Source organism: Ictalurus punctatus, chromosome 27 (assembly GCF_001660625.3).
Source record: "Ictalurus punctatus breed USDA103 chromosome 27, Coco_2.0, whole genome shotgun sequence".
In the NCBI taxonomy this organism is placed as follows: Eukaryota; Metazoa; Chordata; class Actinopteri; order Siluriformes; family Ictaluridae; genus Ictalurus; species Ictalurus punctatus.
In genome coordinates, this window is record NC_030442.2 from 17,384,901 (window position 1) to 17,402,500 (window position 17,600).

The 17,600-nt window shown below is 37.6% G+C and overlaps 2 protein-coding genes across 10 annotated transcripts in view; both read left to right on the top strand.

The window, feature by feature from the left end:
* The first annotated feature begins 1,046 nt into the window (after positions 1 to 1,046).
* LOC108259355 (uncharacterized) lies at positions 1,047 to 14,255 on the top strand. 6 transcript variants are annotated; one of them, XR_006981239.2, is made up of 8 exons: positions 1,047 to 1,159; positions 4,585 to 4,785; positions 5,872 to 6,086; positions 6,233 to 7,484; positions 8,622 to 8,732; positions 9,367 to 9,564; positions 11,291 to 11,499; positions 11,686 to 14,255. XR_006981239.2 is itself a non-coding variant. In XM_047151645.1 (4 exons), the coding sequence occupies exons 1-4, from the start codon at positions 1,150 to 1,152 to the stop codon at positions 6,383 to 6,385; spliced, it is 579 nt and encodes a 192-aa protein (XP_047007601.1). In that variant the 5' UTR covers positions 1,047 to 1,149; the 3' UTR covers positions 6,386 to 6,797. The 6 variants fall into 6 exon arrangements, 1 of the variants encoding a protein (XP_047007601.1); XR_006981240.2 differs by having other exon boundaries at positions 6,233 to 8,732; positions 11,683 to 14,255; XR_008393626.1 differs by having other exon boundaries at positions 6,233 to 8,732.
* A 2,101-nt stretch (positions 14,256 to 16,356) lies between these two features.
* LOC128629290 (uncharacterized) overlaps positions 16,357 to 17,600 on the top strand; it is a 6,971-nt gene continuing 5,727 nt past the window's right edge. The window contains exon 1 of one of the 4 annotated variants that reach the window (XR_008393639.1): positions 16,357 to 16,734. Coding sequence is in view for 1 of the 4 variants with exons in the window: in XM_053676672.1 (XP_053532647.1) it covers positions 16,725 to 16,734 (10 nt within the window). In the remaining 3 variants the exon portion in view is untranslated. The other 3 variants (XR_008393640.1, XM_053676672.1, XR_008393638.1) reach the window with 3 other exon arrangements.

Below are 17,600 nucleotides of genomic sequence, written 5' to 3' on the forward strand. Positions count from 1 at the left end.
ACAAAATATTCTGTTTTATTTGCACTATTATGAGAAAATCTAGATTCATTGGTATTTTTGTTCCCTTGACACCTCACAGAGATCAAATTTTAGCACCGGGAATTAAAATATTCACTCCATTTGTCTGCCAGCTATTAAAGTTTACACGGCGTCCTCCACTAATATTGGCACCCTTGGTAAATACGAGCAAAGAAGGCTGTGAAAATTTGCGTCTTTATGGTTTAACTTTAAGTATTCACAGAAATGCTCTACTCTCATGGATATCAAACAATTGCAAACACGACACAGGTTTATCCCCCCAAAAATATCTTTGTTAAATATAGGTGTGCAGCAATTATTGGCACCCCTATGAATTCAGATGAGAAAAATATATTTGAAGTATATTCCCATTGATATTTAAAAAAAAAAATTTTTTGGTACACCTCAGTGACTAGGAACAGGAAATTGTTCAACCATGACTTCCTGTTTCACAGGGGTATAAATATGAGGTCAAATTTTTATTTACCAAGGGTGCCAATATTAGTTGAGGGAGCTGTATATAGCATTTAATGGCAAACGAAAACATATAGTGACTTTCTGTGGGTGAATTTGCATAAAATTATATTATTTAAAAAATGCCATAGCATAACTCGTGCTATATTTTGCTTAGCTCTCAGCAGGACCAACAGGAAAAACATGTTCATGTAGTGACACTGCGAGGTGTGTGTGCATTCCTATCTAAAGTGCAAACACAAATATATCTCTTTAACACAACTTTAAGTCGTGTTCACTGAAAGGGATTTTGCTGGGTATGATAGTAAATGAATGTATATGTAATAACAAACATGGGGTAGAAATCTTGATACAGTAAAGCCTTTAAACTAGAAAAACGAACAGATCTTGCTTTATGATTACAGCTGTTAACAATACACATGAATACACATCTCTCTCCACATTAGTATAAAACTACACCACTATTATTATTATAATTATTATTACCATTATGCCATTCTATGATGTAGACGTTCACTAATCATACTATCGCAGCTTTAACTCTGACTGGCCACGCCCATCAATCGTGTAAAGAAAAGAAAAAAACCTGAACGTGATACTCGTCTCTCCTCAGTCAGAGACGCTGAAAAGTCCGGTTGTGATCCTTCTCCCTTCAAAATGGTTCCAGGTTTGTCAATAGATTCATATTTCATAATAGGCTACAGCTTTTATATTTTTGGGGTCTTTGTTGGAAAAGGGATCCTGAAACGAGGCAGGTACTTGATCCAATCCTTTGTTGTTTTCAGGATGTGTTCTTAACATGCAGAATGTTGCAAGACTAGATTCTCATGAGTGGCTTTAAGTAAAACAGGACTTTACTTTTAGACATTCTGGTGTGCTCTTATTACAGCACTTTAGACCATTAGAAAGAAAGAAAGAAGGAAAGAAAGAAGGAAAGAAAACACACTTCTTGTGAAACTCAGAAAAAAACTTCATACTCTAATATGTACTGTAGAGGCACTCGAGCTAGCTGCAAATCAGTCTTTTTTTATTAACCTTATCGTTATTATTATACTGAAGAGACATGTATGCATATATATGACTTGATATCCCAAATATATCTGCAATAAATGTATCATTTTGCCAGTGAAATTCTCAATATTTATCGTATGATAACATATATCAAACATATGCCGTCATGTCCATTTTTAATGTTCAAATATATGTTAAACATAACCTGTTGGCATTCTGATTGCATGAGAAATATACTACCATGGGATGCATATTATATTGCGATGTTATGCTTAACTGGTGAGGTTTTTTTTTTCTTTTTTTTTCCATTTGTCAAATGGAAATATTTAAGCTGCAGACATTACGGTGGTTGCAAGAAGGTTACCTTCTTTTTGGAAACAAACAAGTAACAGGAAAAACATGTTCTTGCAGGTTACACGTTGCGCGTGTTGTAAGGTGTGCACGCATTCCTCAACACAAAGGCAGAATGATGGTGAATTATACTAAACTTGAAACTGTAATATATAAAAACATCAAAGTCAGAAGTCAAAAAACATGAAATTATTTAAAAAATGATATAGTGTAAAGGATATTAAAGATGGAAGGAAGAAAAAGCATGGACTATACGTGGAGTAACACGCAGATATGTGCGGTTCAATGCCGTGCAACATCAGGCCAACGTAGTTGCAGTCAAATATCTAACAGAATGTAATAAATATTTATCAATACAGGGTAATACAAGTATATTAACAGTAATGTAAAAAATTAAAAAAGTCTAGTCCTAGGTGTTGTTCTGGTTGAGGGCCCTAATGGCCTGTGGGAAGAAGCTCCTCCTCATAATCTCTCTGTGTTGGCCTTCAGGGAGTCGAAGCACTTCCCTGATTGCAACAGAGAGAAGAATGTATTATTCACATGGCTGAGGTCTTTCACTATCTTCCTGGCTTTGGTTCAGCTCCGCCTGCTGTAGACAGACTGCTGCTCAGGGAGCTCAGTGCGGATGGTGCGCTCAGTTGATCACACCACCCTCCGGTTCACATAGTACGCATAGCAGAACTGAGCTGTCAAACATGTGTTCACGCATCAGTGGTGGTGAATAAGGAGCTTTAAAATACTATTTAAAAAAAAAAAAGCATTCAAAAGAGTCATAATTTGGATAATTGTTAGACAAGTTAAGAATTTTCATAGTGTCATATGGACCTCCAGGTGTGTTGTTGTGCCCTCATAATGTTGTTTGAAATGTTGATTTATAATTATTCTGTCAGTTATGATCATTAGCATGTTTTCAAAACAGACTCTCCTCTCACAGTCGAGGTGTGTTTTAGTCTGCTGGGTGTGTTTCAGGAGCTTTCTCCTCCCTGTTAATTCTCTGGAGCACCGCACCCTTGATGTTCTAAGACCTCATGGTTTACAAAAGAAAAAAAAAACAACGTTATTTTTTCTGATTGAAAGTATTGTCTACTATATGATCCTAAATAATAAAATCTAAATTTAGATAGCTTGTACTGAAGCAGAATCCAGTATAAGTACAAAGGCCGTAGTGCATGGTTCAGCAGGGCTTTAAACTCACAACCTTCAGGTCAGTAGGCCAAAAACTTAGACGCTAAGCTCCAGAACTGGACTTCTATATCATTTTAATATACAGAACATACGCTAAACATAAATTCATTATCTAATCCAACCCAGTCCAGTATTTTGGTTGCCTGGAAACTCAAAACACACGACAATACGTTAAACATAATTAAACGGTATACTCACACAGGGAATCACAGGGAATAAATGCAGGCTTGTGCCCTTTTCCTTCATGTATTTACAAAAAATGTCAAATCCTTCTGAAGCCATAATCTAAAATTCCAGGACATTTTTTAGATTGATGCATGGATGGATGGGCTTTATTGATCCCGAGTGGGAACATTAGTGGCAGATTTCCACGGGACATTAAATAAACAGAATAAATACACCTAATTACTACAAACTACAAAGTGTGATAGCAAGAAACCTTCACATGCTGGCAAAAACGTTATTGTTTACAAAATTAAGCAGAAAAAAGAGTGCATCGCTCGAGAATAATTACTTATAAAATGGTACGGTAAACAGGGGGCAGGATAGCACACTAACACACTGCCAGGAAGTATTGTGAAACCTGATAGGAGTAGATAAAAAAAAAAAAAATCCCTGCTATAGTCTTTGCTGTATAGCGTATCTGCATTTCCACTTCTGAATACTAAATACTGTACTCAATCTGAATACTGAATACATCTGAATATTAAAGTCTGTACTCAGGAATAATTCTCGGCTTGTAAGAAGGCGGAAATTTTCCCTTCAGCCTGTTCTCCAGTGAGTGTAGTTCTATACAGCTGATTACTTTCATCTGTTCACCTGAAAAGGACCTGAGACTACTGCTCTCAGGTGAACCGGGTGTGATTGCACATGGATATTTAAAACAGCTTGCAGTTTTGACCCAAAATACAAAAGTCAGATGTGTAAAAATGCTATCACGAATAACAGAGTAAATGTAATTAACAGACACAAATAAGCAGCAGTTAAGTATTCTTAGGGGGGAAATAAAGGTACCATAAGGGTTCTTTGCATGCTTAACGGTTTCTAGCTTTCTAAAAGGGTTCCACTTGGAATCCTCTTCCAAGTATATAAAGAATACCTGTAGCAGGGAGAGAGGGTGATATTAGATAACGCCTGTGTTTATATTTGGGACTGATTTGATAAGATTTAAGGTGGTTTGTGTGCTATAACAATTTTGGTTTATGTTTTCAGACCACAGCCAACATTCAATACCTGCTGGACAGATGTTCTATGTTCTTAACTTTTGTAAACTTCTGTCAAAAATTGAGCAAATCAATTCAGTTCCCTATCAATCCCTAGTATAGTCTGTTCCATTTGTGCCTGAATAGGCAGATACGAAATCCATTTAAATGAATGCATTTAAGGAATTTATATGTGTTATTGTGTTATAAAATGTAGCGATTAATGTAACGTCTAAAAATCAATCAGGAAAAATAGGCTTGTTTCATTTTCATTGTAGACTTTACTTTCCGATCACCATTGTACAGAGAGTTTTAGTGCTGCCGCGTGTCGTTTCGTCTCCAGAATCAAAAACGCTGCTGTTCTTCCCGATGGTACTCGGGAACACCATAAATATCCATGTGGAGATTTTGAGTCGGCTGAGGCAACGTCTACAGCTTCGTGAAGCGTATGCAGAGAACCACGGTGACGTCATCATCGCTTTTGTCCCAGTTGTATCTCGGGCAGGAACGGACATTGAAGCTGCTCTTCAGAGGATCCCGAGAAGTAAGGAGTAATCTTTTAGTTAAATGTGGCTATGTTTAAAATCACTAATTACCGTATTAGATTATATCTGTGGTGGCCTTGGACTACTAGTTGTGAAAGTTACACACTTTCCTGAACTGAAATATATTTCAGTTTTGGTATCTCAACCATCAGGAGTAAACTTCTAGCATTTTAAAGTAAAATGAGAGACATTTTCATTTAAAGATTTCTTTCCGACTGCTGTGCAGGAGCACGCCGGCATTTTGCCAGCTGGTACATGATTATAAACTGACTTCAGTGTCTGCTTCACTACAGCACAAAGCTATTCGACCATATTAACCCTGTAAGGAAATCACACTTAGGTTTTTGGTGAGGCTAGACAGGTTTTAAACTTTCTTTCGGCAGACTGACTGGGTTTACCAGCAATTCAAATGTAAATAAAAACATTTTCATGTTTTTTTTTTTTTTTTTTTGGTAAAATACATGTATGATTTCTTATAACTGAGGTGTGGAAATATTTTCCCACGCTGATATATAGAGAAGTTGAATAAATAGAATACCAATATAGTCTCCTAGTCTTAATAAGTGATATAATAATCTAACGTACTATTAATTTCTGTATGATAGTACAATGTTCATCTATACCAGTTTGCCATTTTCTCGAATACCCAAACCCAATGAGAGATAGACGCTTATAACCTAAGGCCATGTAATGCTAAATAAAGGACATTAGGACCCGGATAAAACAAGCAGGTTTCTTTATTTTGTCCGAATTTCGCGTTGAACTTTCTAGTTTTGAAACAGATTGTAATTTGGTGTTTATACAGCATACTGCACCTAAACTCATTGTCTGTATTGGCTACATCAATATGCTGTCGAAGATGAGAATTAGTTTTATCATTTAAAAATAAAATTGGAATAGAAAGAGAGAGAAAAACGAAGAAAATGGCAAATTGAAATAGATAAATTGATAATAGTCACGTTTGGATATTGGGCCATTCCTCTTTCTTTCTGACACAAACAATTCTCCCTCCATGGTGTTTTCGGAGCAAATGTGAGTGTTGATTATGAACACAACGTTGTCCTGTGAATCTCGCATTCTTCCAGCGGGTCAGCCTGTTGTTCTCATGGTGCTCCACTTCACATTTGATGAGAATTACATGGCTCCAAACAGCACCTGGAACCTAGACAGGGATGATGTATTTGCTGTGGATTTGCTCTGTTATGAAGACATTGGACTGCTCAGATCCCAACGCAATGATGAGGCATTGAAAGCTGTCACTGATCATCTGATCTCTAAAGGAGCTTCACCCAATACCCAGGTAGACAAAAACAACAGCATTCATTGACCAATTATCCAGTCATTTGTCACTGTCATCATTACAGAATTTTTTTTTAACCAGAGCTATTAGCACCAGCCAGTACTCATATATAACTATTGTGTCTCAATGACTTTTTTTCCCAACAGCTACAAACAACCGGATCACAGACACAGTGTAATCCACTGGTATTCATCTTCTGTTTCATTTTTGTTATTTTAATAGCGATAGCCATTGGTGTTGGTTTTTACGTGAAGACATGGGTAAATCACGATAATAATACTAATACCACAGGCGGTTGACCAGTATGAAATACATTTGATTGATTTCTGTAAATTAGCTACAGTTAAATTACTGTAGAATTTTTTTTTTTTTGGGACGGTTTTAACAAGTAATGTGCGAACATTAAACAATTCTAGTACAACAACAGAAGACTTTCTTGTACATAACATCCATTGTTACATTTAACGTATATTAAAAATGAAAAGGCAGAACAAAGACACAAGGACCTTAAAGTGTCAGATATATGATTATAAATGTATATATCAGTCTTATGAATTATTTTCTTTTCTTTTTTTCTTTTCCTTTTCTTTTCTTTTCTTTTTTTTTTTTTTACCTTTAATCAGCAATATTTCACATGCTAGGGCTTAAATGAAATGAGTATTGTGTGACTATGCATGTAAGTGACCTGTTAAATAAAATGTACATAGCCTACTACTGTATGCATTTCTGTATGAACAGGCTTTCACAAAATATGACTGAGAATATATTACAGATTTTTCTGTGAAATATTCAATTAAATATATCCACAACATTATTTTACAACGTTATCTATATGCTCATTATATGAGAATTCCTTGGCTCACAAAACAATAAAGCAATTAGTAGTATTAAGGACAGACAGGCAAATAGTTTACTCATCTAGTCATAAAATTCATGTAACACTTTTACTTTATTACCACAGACATCTGTTTTTCTTTTCTGCCGATATAGTTGTGAAAGGATCTATCCGAAAAGAGTCGATTCCCTAATAGACACTGGGAATAGTGGTGAGTTGATGTGTCGTTTACGAATGAGTGGGCGTTTTAGATGAACGCTGGGAACCGACTCCTAGGTCTGAAGAGCCGTTTAGATGATTCAGTAGCTGAGAAATAACAGTGGAAAGGCATTCGAGTGTTTAATATTGAGAATAAAGTCTTGAAGGGCTTATGTTAATATTTCAGTAAGTAAGACGTGAGGAGAAATTCAGCCGAATAAAAAAAAAACAATGGAAGAGATATAAAGGTGGTCCTACTGAGTCTTGTGAGTCGATTCATGTGTAAAATCGAAAGTGAAACGGATTCACGAGCACAAACGCTGCAGATCTGAACACCGTTGTGTCTGACTCCAAGATGCTGCGAGGTTTGTCAATCTATTTTCCTTATTAATTATGATAGACCTGTGATAAATGTAGCACGGTGTTAAATACGACAAACTGTACAATATATAAGCATTCATCTCTTAATAATCAACCACTCACAAATAATGATTATTATTTCATCTTGCAGCTGTAACATATGCAGATATGATTATAGGATATAGTTATAGGATATAAATGATATTCTCTGTCATGTGTTCCGTAATATTAATAAATGACAGGTTTGGTGAATGCTACACACACACACACACACACACACACACACACACACAATAATAATAATAATAATAATAATAATAATAATAATAATAATAATAATAATAACGCCATGATTAGTGTGGTTTGGTGTGGTTTAATATCGGATCTAACATGAATTTCATCACGTCATTTCTTAAGTTGAACAAATGTTTGCTAGTAACCCGGGTAGCATCACATTAATGTATACAAGAACAAGAAGACAAGGGTTAAAATATAGAATAATATTGTATTGTATAGTTTGTATAGTTGTTGTGTGTACTGAGTTGATCACTGCTCCAAGTGCACAGTTTAAATCAAGGGCACAGCTGCTGTGATAAACATGTCTTAAATTTTCCATGATGTCATTTTTAAGGGGAAAAGAGTTTAGAGCTTAAAGGCTTCTGTTAAGAGACATTCAATCCCTTATACCTAACTTATATTTATATTCACTTTTACAGTCGTTGACAGGGACTTTTATCCAGAGTGACTTGCCACTGGAGAGCTATAAAACACAACAATACCAAAAAAAGGTTTCGTTACATATTGATATCATATATTCCAAGGAAAAAAGGACATGGGCCAAGGCGACAAGCGTTCCCCAAGACTGAGGGCAATTAAAAATATTCATATTTTTATTTACAAAATGGTTTTCATGAGAGTGATTTTTTGGGTGTACGTATTAAATAAACAGTGCAGTTATTGTTTGCCTTATCTTATAGCAGCATGTGGGATGGTGAACTCTGAAATGGAGGTGAACTTTGATCAGCTGATCACCACTTTTGTGTGTGTGTGTGTGTGTGTGTGTGTGTGTGTGTGTGTGTGTGTGTGTGTGTGTGTGTGTGTGGCTCCTGCTAAATGCTGTGCATAACCAAAACTGAAAGTAGTGGTTGAGTCCATTAGCCGTCTTTAGGGACAGTCTCAAGGAAACGAGGAGCACAAACAACCACAACGATTCTGAAAGGCTCGTTATCAGTCTTCCTCCAGAATGCTTCAAGGTTTGTTCACGTGTTTCTTTCAGCTGTGGCTGAGAGATCATCAGATTCCAGACATGGTTAATTCGTCGATTTTAGACTCTTGTGCACCATATTTTCAGGATGTCTTTTTATATGTAGAGTTGTATGTAATAATGCTGCATCATGAAATACAGTACTTTCATTTCAAAGCCAAATAAAGCTTTGTTAAATGTCTGTGCCGTAATGATTTCAGTTCCTTTATGTGGTGCAATATACCCGTATTATATTACTATTCATTCCTATAGTACTATTCAGACCACAAATGCAAAGGAGATCCAGACGTGCTTTCTAGACATGAATTTCAGTAACATTGACCTGCTGGACCGATGGACGTTGTTCTCATTGCTCATTCCATAATTAACCCCTTCAGGTGTGTTCAGAAGAGCAGAATAAAAATGTGACTTTCCTTTTAGATGTGAGAAATGCTGAGGAGTTTGGAAACTCTCTTTCCTCCATTATTTCACTTTTATTCGAAACAGGATGTAGTACAGAATTTATATCTGTAATGACTGGCTGCGAATGTTCACGAAGCGACCACTTATTCTGCTGTAATTTATAAGCTCTGTGGAAAAGCTGACAGGAATCGAACTACAACTGTGTGTCATTTTGTCTCCAGGAACAAAAACACGCCTTTTCTCAACCAATGAAAGTAGGAAATTCTTGGATGTCCAAAGTAAGATTGAGGAACGGTTGAAGAAACGCCTTCAGCTCCATCAAGTGGATTCAGAGGATTATTGTGATGTCATCATGGCTTTTGTACCCATTGTGTCCCGGGCTGGAACAGACATTGAAGCTGCTCTTCGAAATATTCCAAGTAAGAGATTTCCTTCGGTCAATTAAGACCATGTCCAATATCATTAACTACTGTTTTAAATACAGAAGACAAAACAGAACGCCAGCATACATTCCCATATTTGCCTGACAGACTGTTCTGACATAATATCTAGAACTGTAGTATGCAGTTTAGAACGTAGCTTTAACCAGTTCTTTCTATGTGAAGCGGTTAGTAGTTAAGAATGCATAAAAAAATCATACCTGTACTATTTGATTGTTTTTTTGTGCTAATTTAAATACCAAGTTAAATACCAATAAATACCATTAAATACTAATACCATGTTTATTTTGGATTTCTGCCACATTCTACATTAGTGATGAATGAAAGTAAATGTGCAATATCTTCAATATTTAATATTCAAGATTCTGCACTATTTCTAGGGCCCTATTTAAATGTAAGCTAACGTATGATGTTGACCATTATCACGTAATGGAGGTTTGCAGGTTAACCAGTTTAGTAAAACACAGGCAAACAAATCCAGGATTTATAGGCAGGTTCGGTGTCAGAAACCAGGCGGAGATCAGGCGATGAACAAACAGACTGAAATCGGCTAGGCAGAAACGTAAATCGATAAACTATAACAAAGACTAAGCACAGGCCAGGTGACGTCAGGTACACAGAGACAAAACGGAGCATATACTTCACATTCATGTTGTGAATAAGAGTCTGTTTTAAAGAGCCAGCGAGTGTGTGTGTGGTCGATTGAACGCAGGTGTGTTCAAACAGAAGCTCGGTGATTGTGATCGAGGCAGTGTATGTGTGCTCTGGGGAGCGTAGTCCGCGGTGGCCATGTTTTTAGGCCGCGGTGCCTGCTGGGAAGTGGAGCTTGCAGACCGAGATGACCTGATAACCATGTTCACTGCTTTGTACAAAAGGTCAGATTGTCCTCATGTCTGATCTCTTCTACTGAAGCGTGTGATCAGACGACACTCCGATGGATTTGATCTAAAATGGATCATGAGGTTTTACACAAACCTGTGGAGTCAACGGCAGCTCAAGTGCACACGGTCACAAGCAAAAACGGGACGTACCAAATACTAAGAAACTTCATGCAAATATTTCAAAGCTTCTACTTTTCACTCAAATTGTTGTTGATAATCCAATTTCTAATAAAAACTGTTGTATTAAATTAGAAAGAATGCACAATAGAGGCAGACTGTATGTATTTAAATAATCACACTGATGCATTATTCAAATTAATTTAAAATAAAGTCAGAAGAACTGATCTTTCATTGTCCATTAATGCCAGTTAAATTCATTTCATACCAGCCTCGGGCCTGCCGAGCTTTACCACCTCGGATCTGGTGTTTACTGAGAAATAGTGACGTAACACAGTAACGTATTAACACGACACTATCCTTTCTCTCTCTCATTCACTCTCTCTCTCTCTCACACTCTCTCTCTCTCTCTCTCTCTCTCTCTCTCTCTCTATCACTCTATCACTCTCTCTCTCTCTCTCTCCCTCTCTCATTCACTCTATCTCTCTCTCTCCCTCTCTCTCGCTCTCTCTCTCTCTCTCTCTCTCTCTCTCTCTCTATCACTCTATCACTCTCTCTCTCTCTCTCTCTCTCTATCACTCTATCACTCTCTCTCTCTCTCTCTCTCTCTCTCTCTCTCTCTATCACTCTATCACTCTCTCTCTCTCTCTCTCTCTCTCTCTATCACTCTATCACTCTCTCTCTCTCTCTCTCTCTCTCTCTCTCAGCAAATCGGCCTGTCATCCTCGTGGCGCTCCACCACACGTTTGATGAAAATTACATTGCACCACAGAGCAAAAGGTGTGTGGATAGGGATGGTGTATTTGCTGTAGACTTCCTCTGTCATGAAGATAAGGGACTGCTGGAATGCTTGACCAATGAGGAGGCACTGAAATCCGTCAGTGATTATCTGGTCTCTATGGGCCCCAGTACCCCGGTGAGTGTTGAACATGTAGTAAATGATCATTTCTGCCTGTTCTAATTTCCATGATTATTCAGTAACTAGAACAATTTGCATGATTTTAAATTGTTCACGGATTGTTTTCTCAGAGTCTGCTCTGGAATAGAGAACAGGTTTGCAGTGGATTTTGTGTTTCATTGTGTTTTCTTTTTTTTCCAGCAGCTTATACCAGTTCATCCATGGCCATCCCGAAGATGCTGTATCTGTTTGGGTGTCTCTGCTTTTGTTGTTGTTGTTGTTATTGGGCTAGTTATTCCCTTTCTCATTCCGAAAAGTGACGGACATGGTGACACTCAAACTACGGTGATACCTCCTATAACTGTAGCTACACATCAGCATAACATAACTGAAACTACACATCAGTCTAACATAACTGTAACTACACAGCAGTCTAAGATAACTGTAGCTACACAGCAGCGTAAGAAACGATCCCTTCAGAGAGGCCGAGGCTAATTCATTAGTTTGGTGAACACCCAAGACTGTTGGGTTCGAGATGAAAAGATGGAGATGAAACGAGAGGTTAGGATTTCAGCTTTTATTTCCTGGTGTTTACATCTAGACGTGTTAAACATAAAACATACAACCTTTTGTATCAGACCACCCACTTTTTAGGTGAGCAAAAGTATAGCAACAGATAAGTCTTGAAGTAAATGAAAGTAAATAACACTTAACATTCGGCTGCGTGTCCCTTGTTTGCAAAAACTCATCAAACTGCATCAATCCTGTGACTCACTGACACTTGTGTTGCTTTTCCAGGTTTTTACTGCAGCTTCTTTCAGTAGTCGTGTGTTTCGGGGGTTTCTCCCTTTAGTCTCCTCTTCAGGAGGTGAGACGCTGATCAGTTGGGTGAAGGTCTGGTGATGAACTTGTCCAGTCTAAAACCTTCCACTTTCCCCCTGATGAAGTCCTGTGTTGAGGTGGAAGTGTGTTTTGGATCGTTGTCTTGCTGCATGATGAAGTTCCTCTGATTCATTCGGATGGATTTCTCTGTAAATCTGCAGACAGAATGTTCCTGTACAGTTCTGAATTCATTCTGCTGCTCCATCATGAGTTCATCAATAAAGATTAGTGAGAATGTTCCAAAAGCAGCCGTGCAAGTCCAAGCCATGACACTACCTCCACCATGTTCCACAGATCAGCTTGTATGTTCTGGATCATGAACAGATCCTTTCTTTCTCCACACTTTGGTCTTTCCATCACTTTGGTAGAGGTTCGTCTTGTTCCAGAACTTTTGTGGATCATCTCTGTATTTCTTTGCCAATTCCAATTTGACTTTCTGACTCGTACTGCTGATGACTGGTTTGCATCTTGTGGTACGGCCTCGATATTTCTGCTCTCGAAGACTTCTTCAAACGGTGGCTTGTGATGCCTTCAATTCTGCCCTGTGGAGCTTGTTGGTGATGTCACTGACAGTTGTTGTTGGGTTTGTCTTCACAGCTCTCTGTCGTCACCTGCTGTTGTTTTCCTTGACTGACCCGTTCAGTGTCTGTTTCTCAGTACACCAGCGGTTTCTTTCATTTTCATGACATTCCAAATTGTTGTATTGGCTTTACCCAGTGTTTCTGCAAAGGCTTTGATAGATTTTCCCTCTTTCCCAGCTTCAAAATGGCTCGCTTTTCTCCCCTAGACAGCTCTCCGATCTTCATGTTGGCTTATCCTTTATAACAACATATGCAGTCTTCACAGGTGAAACTGAAGAGTAGATGTTCAGAGCTATTTATTGTTTAAACAGTCGATCTAACAGGACACGCCTGGGGAACAAGAAACACCCGTCAGTCACGTGTTCCAATGTTTTTGCTCCCTTACAAATTGGGTGGTCTGATACAAACTGTGCTATGTTCTGTATCTATATATAAATACCAGGAAATAAAAGCTGAAATTCTAAACTCTCTTCTCATATTCCTCTTTTAATCTCAAAAGCAAATGTCTTCACTCTACAGTGAAAACAATTTAATTGGCCTTGCCGTCCCAATATTTTTGCAGGGGGACTGTAACTGTGACTATATAGCAGCTTAATATAATGGTAATAAACATTAACTTAACATACTGGCGAATAAACAGCAGCCTAATATAACTCTAATTATACAGCAGCCTGACATAATGGCAACGAAATAGCAACGTAATCTAACTATAACTGCACAACAAACATAAAATAAACACTAATCTTTCTTCTAAATACTTTTTAAAATTTCATCAATTCTTTTGAATCAGCTTCATTTTCATTACAGTTAGAACTTTTCCTTTCAAACCTTATGAGTATTTTGACATCAATCATTATGCAATCATCCTAACATATACTTTATATACATATAAAGGATTCTTTGATTAATAAAGGTTTCATGTAGAACCTTACAACAGAGATTTTCTGTTTCTGAGAGGGTTCTAGGTTGAACCACTGTTAGGGTGTAGTAAATGAAGAATTGCTTACGCAAAACTAGTATGACTTGATATTACCTTGTAATTGTTCATAAGTTTAAGATTACCTCCACTATATTTAATGTTACTCCACTATATTTTGTAGTTTCTATATTTAATGCTTATTAAATGCACAGAACATTAAAATCGGAAACGAAGTCTGACAAGAATGTAACAGAATATAACAAGACTGAATCTGTGTGTAAAGACTTCATGAATGTTTGTTTCTAATCAATAAAATTCTCATACGCTTATGCTAAAAGGTAATGTGATGTTTGTGAAAATAAAACAAATAAAATAAAAAATAAAAACCTTTATATGGCTGTGCATGTTCACTGAGTATATAATAATGAATTCTTGAGTAAAATATCACAACATAAGTTTCATGCAGTAATACTATAATTTATTATTATTATTATTAGTAGTAGTAGTAGTAATAGTATCAGCAGCAGTATTTAATTTATTATTTAAACCATATAAGAATTTCTTGGCATTATGTGTACTTGAAATCATTACATTCGCCTGATATAATAAGGGTTAATATGATACAATATCAATTTTGATGTGATGTTTGTGAAAACTAAACTAATACCACAAGACAAAAAACAAAAAATCGCCACTTGAGTGCTTACAATTTCCTCGGGGATGGTGTTCTAGCATTCAATATGGTCTCTACAACCTCACTTGCGAGACCAGAATCTATGAGCTGGTGCCCCTCAGGGGCCAGACCCACGGTTTCCATAGTTCTGGCTGAGGGTCTTAAATCAGCCCTCCAGCTTGAGACAAAATCTCCCAAGGAGTGCCGTCTAGCAGGGATGTTATCTCCGAGAACCATATTCGAGCTGGCCGATAAGGTACTACTAGCAGCAGACATAGACGGTCTTGGCGAACTCTCGCCAGAACTTGTGGGAGCAGAGCAACTGGGGGAAAAGAGTACAGACGTGATCTCGGCCACGTGTGCACAATGGCGTCCAGCCCCAGTGGTGCGGGAGGACTGAGGACGAAGCTCAGCGGGCAGTATGTTGTCTCCTCTGAGGCGAACACATCCACTTCCTCTTGGCCGAACACATCCAGTTGTGGATGGAGCCTCCAATCCCTGGGCCTCAGCCCTTCCTCAACAGGATGTCTGCCCTCACATTGTACATTGCACTCACTGACAAAAAATTTCCCTCTGCCCAGAGAATAATTAGTTGCACCTGCCTGAACAGGGGGCATGAACGTAATCACCCCTGGTGGTTGATATATGAGACCACCGCTGTATTGTCTGTGACAACTAACACATAGGCCTTGCCCCCCAACACTGAGGTGGCCTCACATGGCTTGGATAGCAAAGTTGACCACCCTAAATCACCTGATGGAGAGAAGTATCTCGCAAGTGCCCCCTCCACCTTTGGCATAGCTCAACAGCCGTGCCGTTCATTCCCGATGATGGCTGAATAATCCGACGCCGTGGGGTTATAAATACAGCTAGTGTATGGTTTTCCCCAGAAGTGTGATATTTCATCATGCACTTCTGGAAAAAAATGGGTTTTCTGCGGTGTGAGGGAGATTTAATTTTCACTGGCTGAGAAAATGCTCATCCAGCCTGCTCCAAGCCACTTCGTCTTCCCTGGGCCAGTCTAGATGTAGTTTTTAAACTGCTTCAGTAATCTCTTGATGCAAGCTTGATGCAGTTATTGCAAGCAATGGATATGCAACTAAATATTAAGTGTTATTTACTTTAATTAACTTTAAAACTATCTGTTCCTATACTGTTGCTGTATACTGTATAAGTGTTAACACTGGAGACTCCTCCCAGAAACGCTAAGTAAATGTCTGTTTATTATTCGTATATTAAACATAGCATGTTTATTATTTGGTTTAGATTATGTCTAAGACCCTGTGAATTAGGAATAAAATGAATATAAACCTGTGATTTGCAGCCGCACTACTATTAGAGCTGCTAACAGCTAATTAATCAGCCCCTTCTGGCCAGATTTGAAAATCCAACGCCGATGTGGTATAAGGATCTATAATCACTCCCATTTCAACAAGACATGGTGGAGGCACTGCAGCAGTATCTCTTACAATAAGCTCGAAATAAAGCAGACTAGTAACCATATGAAATGCAATGCTTATGTAACATCGTGCACATAATCTAAACAGTGCATGACAGCAGTGCACGTCCTGGTATCGGTTAAATATCGAAGCTTGTGAAAGTTTAACTGTCACTGAGCACTGCAGTGAAAATGTCACTGTACTGCAAGCTTTATTTCATCATATACAGTGATAACATTGTTCTAACTCACCCTTAGGAGAAGAGGTGAATTAAGGCAAAACGTTCATCTACTCCACGTACTGTACTTTCACCTCATATTCAGGAGTAGAGGACTGTAACAGCTGTAACAGCTGTAAATTCACGCTTACACTTTAGGGTTCCTACAAATGCACGATTTAACAGAGAGTCAGAGAACATTTAGCAGTCATCCTGTCTCTCTCCACCTGTCTCACACCGATCCTCGACAGTGTACACAACAATCCTGGGCTTTAATTTGACTTCAAAATGCCTTCCACATGCCTAATGAAGTTGTATAGACATTGCTGCTGAAATTAAATAAAATTAAATAAAATGTTAATATTTCAGTAAGTAGAGAGGAGAAATTCAGCCGAATAAAAAAAAACAATGGAAGAGATATAAAGGTGGTCCTACTGAGTCTTGTGAGTCGATTCATGTGTAAAATCGAAAGTGAAACGGATTCACGAGCACAAACGCTGCAGATCTGAACACCGTTGTGTCTGACTCCAAGATGCTGCGAGGTTTGTCAATCTATTTTCCTTATTAATTATGATAGACCTGTGATAAATGTAGCACGGTGTTAAATACGACAAACTGTACAATATATAAGCATTCATCTCTTAATAATCAACCACTCACAAATAATGATTATTATTTCATCTTGCAGCTGTAACATATGCAGATATGATTATAGGATATAGTTATAGGATATAAATGATATTCTCTGTCATGTGTTCCGTAATATTAATAAATGACAGGTTTGGTGAATGCTACACACACACACACACACACACACACACACACACACACACACACACACACACACACAATAATAATAATAATAATAATAATAATAATAATAATAATAATAATAATAATAACGCCATGATTAGTGTGGTTTGGTGTGGTTTAATATCGGATCTAACATGAATTTCATCACGTCATTTCTTTAGTTGAACAAATGTTTGCTAGTAACCCGGGTAGCATCACATTAATGTATACAAGAACAAGAAGACAAGGGTTAAAATATAGAATAATATTGTATTGTATAGTTTGTATAGTTGTTGTGTGTACTGAGTTGATCACTGCTCCAAGTGCACAGTTTAAATCAAGGGCACAGCTGCTGTGATAAACATGTCTTAAATTTTCCATGATGTCATTTTTAAGGGGAAAAGAGTTTAGAGCTTAAAGGCTTCTGTTAAGACACATTCAATCCCTTATACCTAACTTATATTTATATTCACTTTTACAGTCGTTGACAGGGACTTTTATCCAGAGTGACTTGCCACTGGAGAGCTATAAAACACAACAATACCAAAAAAAGGTTTCGTTACATATTGATATCATATATTCCAATGAAAAAAGGACATGGGCCAAGGCGACAAGA